This window comes from Nannobrachium achirus (assembly GCF_963921795.1).
Source record: "Nannobrachium achirus genome assembly, chromosome: 16".
Classification (NCBI taxonomy): Eukaryota; Metazoa; Chordata; class Actinopteri; order Myctophiformes; family Myctophidae; genus Nannobrachium; species Nannobrachium achirus.
In genome coordinates this window covers 22,463,765-22,472,958 of record NC_137823.1, presented here as the reverse complement: position 1 = coordinate 22,472,958, position 9,194 = coordinate 22,463,765, and the positions used below count along the sequence as shown (strand labels likewise).

At 40.2% G+C, this 9,194-nt stretch overlaps 1 protein-coding gene across 3 annotated transcripts in view; it reads left to right on the top strand.

The window, feature by feature from the left end:
* Positions 1-803: 803 nt before the first annotated feature.
* adgrg6 (adhesion G protein-coupled receptor G6) overlaps positions 804-9,194 on the top strand; it is a 196,172-nt gene continuing 187,781 nt past the window's right edge. For all 3 annotated transcript variants that reach the window (XM_080744043.1, XM_080744042.1, XM_080744044.1), the window contains exon 1: positions 804-1,162. In XM_080744043.1, coding sequence (XP_080600169.1) covers positions 1,161-1,162 — 2 coding nt within the window. In that variant the 5' untranslated portion in view covers positions 804-1,160. The remainder of the gene's footprint in view (positions 1,163-9,194) is intronic.

The window sequence follows — 9,194 nt, the reverse complement described above, 5'->3', positions numbered from 1 at the left end:
ATTTTAATCTATTTAGAGCTGTTTGGATTCTAGTGTGTCATTTTGAACTTGAACTTGTAGGGTTGGACTGGGTGGGGCGGGGGAGACACACACTGCAGCTAAGCTGCGTCATGAGGCAACACATTAACCACTGAAAGACCAGAGCTGGAAACATAGGACTTTCAAAACAAAAGCTCCTTTACCCTCATCAGAAATAACTTGGCAGGCTGCACAGCTTGAATTAATATAGCTCACTCAAACAGACACAATTAAACTAAATTAAGCGTGGGGTGCAACCACATGGGTTAATGTTATGTAGCATTTTTGTTTTCACACACAAAATATAACCCTATGGACCTGCACAGGTCCATATGCGGCTAGAAATATGATTTCTTAAAACAAACTTGTTGTACGTGTTCAATATAATATGGCGTTAACTTTGAAATAATATGCTACATACATTATGTGATGGTTAAAACAAAATAGATGGAGATTTTTTTTATACTTTAGCTAATTCCAAAATAGCAGATCTACAAGCTCATAGCACAGCACCGAGTGCCACACTACAAGCTTGTAAATCTGCTATTTATTTTTTAAATCATTAACATTTGTGCAAATGTTTGGTTCTCAAACTTTTTTTAAATGTATATATTTCATAATTTTATTTTTCAAGGATTCCTGGCTGTTTTATTTTGAAGTCTGCGACCGGACGCCGTCTCTGTCACGGTTTCTTACTTGACATTTATCTAAGGAACAGCGAAACGGTCCGCTGCCTCTGAAGCATCATCATCATCACCACAGAGCCTCCGCAGTGTACAGTAACACCCATCAACAGGTTCATTAAGACCCGACGCAACTTTAAACCACTTTCTGCTCGCTTATAGTTACTCTTTTCTTCCAAGAGGATTTAATTGCGCTCGTTTTTTTGTTTTTGTTCAACTCCTCCTGTTTTAAAAAAACTTTTTTTGTGTGTGACAGACAGACGTCAGATCGGGAGCTGCGTGTGTGTGTGTGACTAGTTGGGAACTTTCTTAAAACATTTTTGAACGAATAAATTCGAGAGCGAATAAAGTTGAACGCCTAGTGTTAAGAAGTTCTTCAACAAAGTTTCCAGGCAGGGACTGTGTGGCCGAAGAGGAGAATGATTGTTGAGGAGGACCAGCTGCCACTCCACTGAAATCATGTAAGTTTTCATTCTAAAACAAAACACGAATACATGTAACTTTGTGAGTCGCTTTGATACAGTGTCCTCTTCGATGTGTCATGCAAGCAATATAGTTTGTAGCCACTCATGAGACGATTATAAAATACAACTTTTAATTAAATGCATTATGCATACGGGATAATAATGACTAATTGGTTGAATCCTGTACTTTGAACAATGGGCTACAAGTTATGTTCAGTGCGATAATACCTGTCAACAAAATAACAAAACAACTGTTGTTTGTTGCTGTGAAAGAGCATGGCATGAATCTTTTTAGTCTTGACATTTAGGCTATAATGGCATATGTAAATCATGGAATCATGATCACATACTTCTGAGGAGAACAAGACAGATCTACATTAAGCTTACACACTGTGTTGTATGTGAGCTTGTAGATTGGCTATTTTTGGAAGATAATTATTGGTGTAGAGGGAAAAAAGGAGTCCTCTCTATAGGGTTTAAGTGGTTGATGCATATCTAGGTGAAAGTGGGTGAGAACAAGCCACAGAAATAGCCTATAGATCTTTTTTTCCCTTTCTTTTTTCTAAGTCCAAGTTCAAGTTCTCTTTAACTGGAAGATGTAGGGGAAAATGTGTGTTCCATTAAGCTGGCAGGCTTTTTTTTCTCTCCCCATATGTTTACAATCTGTCTTCCTTTACTACATATGTGGACTTGTGTCTAAGAGAAAGCGCTTTATTGCGCTTTCAGCCAAGTCTACAGTCAGTATTGGTATAAATTGCTCAAAGAAAGTCTTGTTTGAGTGAGTGAGTGTGTGTGTGTGTGTGTGTGTGTGTGTGTGTGTGTGTGTGTGTGTGTGTGTGTGTGTGTGTGTGTGTGTGCGTGTGCGTGTGTGTGTGTGTGTGTGTGTGCGTGTGCGTGTGTGCGTGAGTGCGTGTTACACAACCCCTGAGGCTCTCCCTCGCCTCTCTACCATACAGTAGAAAACATGTTTCATGTTCCAAAAAAGTTTGACGGCTGAAGGTTTCAGAAGAAGAAAAGTGTGTCCTCTCCTGCCAAAAGGTGGTGAAGTTTGACTTCTCCTGCTTTTTTATTTATTTGGAACCAAACAAAACTTGTGTTTATTTGGAACAGGAATCATTGGGGGATGACTGAGAGATGATGAACTCAAAGTGGATAGCCATGTTGTTGAAGAGGAGACAGTGTGTGTGTGTGGGTTTGTGTGTGTGTGTGAGAGAGATCGCGTGTATGATACCTGTGATACTCAGGTGCAGGGACGTGCAGAGAATGTTAGAGGCAGGGGCTGACATTTCTAAAATGGCCTTTAGTGAACATATTGCAAAATAGCAGACCTCCAAGCTCACAATGTGTCGTGCTGCGATACGTTGTGAGCTATTTTTGGTACTTATACTTATATACTTATACCACACTAAACGAAGCATAAGCAAGTGAATACTGGAGGCGTGCGGAATGGATTTCTAGAGGGCAATTCTTTCAACATAGGATGCTACGTTCAAGTTCAGGAGAGTTTGGACAAGGCAATTGACCAAATTCACGTTATGCAACTTCCTGGTGCTGACATCACAGTTAAAGGGGAAACCCTACTAAAAGCCCATAAAGTTAACACAGAAATCGCAAATTTATGCAATTTCCGAATATTAAAGTATAAAATACGGCTAGCATGATCAAGAACACAAGATAGTAAAAGGCACAAAGTGTTATAATTTACTTTACCGTTCGAAATAATGATTTGTTGGCTTTAAGTCCAGCAATTTCTGTGTTAGTTTACCCTTCAAAGCTGACGTCAGCACCAGGAAGTTGCTGAGAAATTTGCTGAGTGCGCGTGCGTGGGCGGGCCGTGAATAGGGTCTATTCTCTTGAATGCTGCCTTCAGGTATGGCATGGCAAGAGGGCAGTTACAGACGGGTAAAGGGGCAGGGGCTCAAGCCCCCTTTGATGTCTATGTGCGACCTGTGCCTCCTCAGGTGTGTTTGGTGACCTAACGTGACGTCAAATGACCCCAGTGGATATCACAGGAATGTGCAGAGGTGGAAATAAAGTACTCAAATGTTTTTCTTGAGTAAAAGTAGTGCCAATACTGCAATGTAGAAACAACACTGTTACAAGTAAAAGTCAGGAATTCAAAATGCACTTGATTACCTAAAAGTACAAAACGTACACAAGTATTGGTATCAAAATTAGAAAGTACTCATTATGCAGAATGTGCCATTGCAGATCTAAAGGCTCACAAGCATTGTGAGCTTGAACTGTAGGCCTATATCAGTTATTTTCAAATGGCCGAAATGTAAAGGGTTGAAGTGGTTAATGTATGTTTTGTAATGATAATATTAACAATCAAAATCTACAAAGTAACTATAGAGCATCGCAGCGGAAGTGGATTCCTGGGGTCACTTAATATTCCCCATTCATTTTTGCCATAGACTTTTACAAATATATTTATAACAATTATGTTAAGCCTCGAACCAAGCCATCCAGGATGGAGGTGAATCATGATCATATAACCTTTGATCCTATGTGAAAACATATTTTAATATTACATTATTTGATATACTACATTTAATAACTACCCTTTGTTTAGTGATTTTCAAAATGTTCTATTCATAGAAAAAAGGGTTATATGGTCATGATTCACCTCCATCCTGGATGGCTTGGTTCGAGGCTTAACATAATTGTTATAAATATTTTTGTAAAAGTCTATGGCGAAAATGAATGGGGAATATTAAGTGACCCCAGGAATCCACTTCCGCTGCGATGCTCTATAGTGACTAAAGTTTTCAAATAATTGCAGTGGAGTAAAAGTACAATATTTCTCTCTGAGTTGTAGTGGAATAGTAGTAGTAGTAAAGTACTGAAAATTGGATATTGTCACTGTCGGGCAGAAACCTTGTATCTCCAAGTTTCAAATTTGTATGTTTTTCGTAAAGCAAAGCCCTGCTTCTTCATACAAGGCTGTCGCACAAAAGTAGTGAAAACAGCAGATCTACAAGAACACAACGCCTTGCGTTGCGAGGCGTTGTGTGCTTGTAGATCGGCTGTTTTCACTAGTTTAGTTCATTTTGGATATACAAGGTTTCCACCCGACAACAACAATATACTTTAGTAAAGTAAAAGTACCTCAAAATGGTACTTAAGCACAGTGCAGTAGAGTAAAGTACATGTACTCAGTTACTTTACACTGCTGGGAATGTGGACCAATGAAGAGAGGAGGAGGAAGTGGGTGGCAGGCAGGCAACAGGGACGTGCAGAGAGAGAGAGAGAAAAGGCAGGGGCTGAAATTTCTAAAATACCTTTTTGGTAGAAATATCGAAAATAGCAGACCTACAATCTCACAGCGCGTCGCACTGCGTCGCGTTGTGAGCTTGGAGGTCGGCTATTTTTGATGCTTGATTTCTACACAGAGGGCAGTTCTTTCAACATAAGATGCTGTATTCAAGTTTGTACAGGAGAGTTTGGACAAGGTAGTTAGTTCCCTTGAATGCTTCCTTCAGGTATGGCATGGAAAGAGGGCAGTTGCATTTCCTTCACCGTAGTAAACCCTGCATTGTTGGTCTGGAGAGGACACTTTTTACAGACGGCTAAATGGGCAGGGGCTCAAGCCCCCATTTGATGTCTATGTGTGCATGTGCCTGGCAGGCAGTGTGATCTGAGCTCTGGTGACACTGCCTGAAAAAGAGATTTCCTTCTTGTTGTTGTTTTTTACTACCACTTTCAACCACGCGTCTGTGTAATATTTCGGGGCATGTAATTATGGGTTTATAAAGCTGTCTAAACTGTCCATCTCCAAAAACAAACAAAAAAAGGACGCTGTGTGAGACGGGTTGTTGTGAGCTTTTTGTTGTCGCAAGCTTTTCTTCGTAGATTTGCTGATTTGCCACAATGTCTCATACGACAAAGTTATATTGGTGTTTGCTGAATTGGGTGGCGACTTCATCATCTTGTTTTCACAGATCCTGCGTCCCTGGGGGGTAAACCTGTTTCTGATTGTACGGCAACTATCCCCGTCAACACATAACTGCTTCAATGTAGAGTTAACTGTGTGATTGATGAAGCTATACCGGCCACAGTTGTAGATAGATAACCTGCCTCACATAATTTTTAGGTTGTCTTCCATTAAAAAAACAATAAATAAATAAAAATGCATGCCTGATTTGTGAAATACAGTATTTAAAGGAGATGGTGTACAGTATACTAGTAAGACGCCTCAGGGCGACATGTGGCCTTGAGGTTGTGCCAATTCTTGGCCATCTGGCCAGTGATGTATATCGGACCAGTTACCCATATATGGAGACCCCTGGTACCTATATATGGGGATCCATGTACTGTATATGGTACATCCCTTTTATGCCCATACATGGAGATCACTGTATGAATCAGTATTAGATAAATTAATTAAAGATAAATATGGATCTCTAAATCCATAGTGAAAATAAAACACAGAGACCAAAGGACGTATCTTAGATTGCTGTATTGAGGAGAGACAGACAAGGTAGACAGACAGTTCTAAATCTCTCCCCACCCTAACGGTAGGTCGAGCATTCTCTCTCCCAAAATGGAAGTTACATTCAGTATATAAAGACATACAGTTTATGACAGTAAGAAGCGTGGAACTCATTCATTTGTTCCCAAATCAAAACAAGGAAGACAGTAAGAAAGGGACACGTAGTGTTGGTAATTTTCCACAGACATACAGTATATCATGATTTCGTAGCCAGGGCAACCAAAGTTACTATGACCTGTAATCAGTTTGCCTGAACCTACAGTATGCGACCAAAATGTGGTCTCTTATATACTGTACGTTCAGTTCATATTATGCCTTTATATGGTCATATGAGACTCATACACCAATAACATAATTATGTATCATAATTTATCCTAACAATCAGCCACACAGATATGGCATTCCCATGTGAAGTTAGATATGGGCTTGATATTGATAACATCAGGGATCTCCATGTATGGGCATAAAAGGGATTCTGTTAGAGTGGTTCCCATGACATCACAAATCCCTTTTATGCCCATACATGGAGATCCCTATCTGAACCAGCCACAAAGATATGGGCCATGTCTTGGCCATCTGGCCAGTTATGTGTATCGATGACATAAGGGATCTTCATATATGGGCATAAAAGGGATTCTGGGGAATACCCATATATGGACTTTTAAATAGGTGATGTCACCTGTGATGTCACAGTGATGTGTCAAGGGAACCACAGTGTCAGGCGTGACCTTCAGAGATATACTTCAGAGCTACACTTCAGAGATGACACGGATTTGTCATCACAGTGACATCAGTGCATGAGTTCAGAGCAGCAAACCCATATCGATGGGAATTTATGTTTACCTCATCTTGTGGTCTCATGATGGTTTTTTTTCCCCTTTCTTCTGGACAATCTTTGAAAGAAACCACTGATACACATCCTTTAAGGCAGGGGTCTTCAACGTTTTCAGGCCAAGGACCCCTTGGCTGAGAGAGAGAGATGAAGCACCCCCGCAACCTTTTAGATTCCATATAGTTTCATTGTTTGACAGCACAAATATCAGTATATTTTGGATTCATGTTCATGTGGGTTTTCAGATATTTAACCACTTGAACTGTCAATACTTAATAAACCTGACCTTTCACTGTACTTAGTCTGCTCTTTTCCCCCTCCAAAGCTCTTTGCCAAAAATAGCCGATCTACAACCTCACAACGCCTCGCAGCGCGAGGCGTTGTGAACTTGTAGATCTGCTATTTTTGGCTAAAGTTCTCAGAACATGGACACTAGGGTTCAAGTGGTTAATATAAAAAAGGGGAGAAAAAACAAGTTTCTATCGCACAACGATTTGGAGGACCCCCTGTAGTAACTCTGAGGACCCCCTAGGGGTCCCGGACCCCCTGTTGAAGACCCCTGCTTTAATGGATGGTGTGTCAGGACTCGGGACATTCCACATTTTGGTTGCAGAGTTGTAGAATGAGAATATTCCCATGTTTGTTCTAAATTTGGGTGGTAGTGGATCATGGTCACTCCCTCCAGTGTTGTGGCTGTGGGTGTCACTCACAGCTGTTAAGTGTTCAATGCAGGCTAAAACTAAAACTGGGTGGAAACGACTCAGAATTTTAGAGAAAAACAACAGCAACTGTATTGCAGAACCAAATGCAACGACTTTAGGGCAGTCCTTCATACTGGCACTGTGATGTGTTTTCAAAGCATTGCTTGTAGGTTAGTCATTAATCTGAGTTCCCAGAAGTTGACTGTTCTAGCCCAGCCCTCAGTGGTTCTCAAACCTCCTTGACATGAAATTGACCCCCAAATTAATATGCATTTTTTCCAAAAAATAGCAGATTTACGAGATATATAGAGCTAACGTGATTCATCTGATTTATAGGCTCATTTAGATGGGGACCCCCTGGAACCCCCTCAAGGACCCCTGGGGGTCCCTCCCTGAACCCCATGTTGAGAACCTACTGTATACTGTTCCAGCCAATACCTGGAATCTCCTCTGACATGTCTGTATGTCTGCTCATCTCATATGCGAGACTACACCGCTCTGGGACTCCCATGGATTGCTGGGACGTCCCAACCTATCTTGGCAAAAAACTCTTATCTCTTATGTTTTAACTTCTTTTCGTAAATGAACTCCCTACTTGATCATAATACAGCGTTAGGGATAGGGGTGGGTGATATGGTGATAATTATCGTTGAGACGATACAATGTCTTCACGATGCCTTTTCAGAGGTATCGTATATAGTGATACAATTGAGGGAGCCTTGTAAAAAATCCTGTTTAATTGTTAATACAGAGATTCATTGCAGAATTCAATTTAAACCTGCATTTTGGTCTAAATCAGTAGTTCTCAAAATGTAAAATGTCAAGGTCTCCACTTAACTCTGACAGTATACAATTGAATTACGGGTCCATTTGGTATATGTATATATACATACATATACCAAATGGACCCGTAATTCAATTGTATACTGTCTGACAGTATACATATATACTGTCAGAGTTACATACTTGTAAAGTTCAATTTAGACCTCCCAAAAGTAACCCAGAGAGTCTAGTTTTTGTCAAGTAACTTGAAAAATATCCATTAAAAACCAACTTGAAAAAAGAATCGTGATAAAATCGTGTATCGTCATACAGCTTGGGAAAATATTGTGATATTGTATTTTTCAAAAAAATGTCATGTTTGTGACCAAAGAAATAGCGATTCACAATTTTATCGCGTTAACCAAAATATATCCAACATCCATTATCCTGGGGCGGAATATTTGCCAAAATTTAGCCGATCTTTGTGAGCTTGTAGATCGGCTATTTTTGGCAAAGAGTTTGGTAGAGGGTGGAAAAAAGACTGTATCATGAACATTATTTCCCGGGTCCGTTTGACCAATTATAGAGGGTTTAAGTGGTACCGGATATGCAGCTCGGCAAATAAAAGTTGAATTGATCACAGTGCATTTCACGATACATTTAAATCTCCACGATACGATTATTGTGAGTGGGCTTTTTTTCCACGATAAATGATAATAACGATTATCGACCCATCCCTATACAGCATGATAAAAAAAGCATAAAAAGTTGCAGATTCCGCAAGCTCTTCGTGCTGGTCGATCTGCTACTCTTGCTGTCGTTTGAATCCTGAAAAGTTAAGTTTTGGACAGTTTAACCCATTTAGGCCTAGAATTATTGAATGCTTTATCCAGTGAAAAATAGCAGATATACAAGCTCACAGAGCGGCACTGAGTGCCGCGCTGCGAGCTTGTAGATCTGCTATTTTGGAAAAAGTCGTGGAAATTTGTGCAAATCTTTGAATATATGTATTTTCAAAGCGAACGTTTGTAACTCAAATTTTGCTTCTGGGTGGTCCCTGGAACTAGATATTTTGAGATGGGGGTCCGTGGCCAAATAAATATCATTTTGGGGGTCCTTCACATGAAAAGGTTTGAGAACCACTGACATAGTAGTCTCTCAAGAACAGACTAACTGAGCTCCAGTTAAGTGAAAAGGACCCTTTCTCTGACGATGGCTATAGCCAGATTGCTGACATAG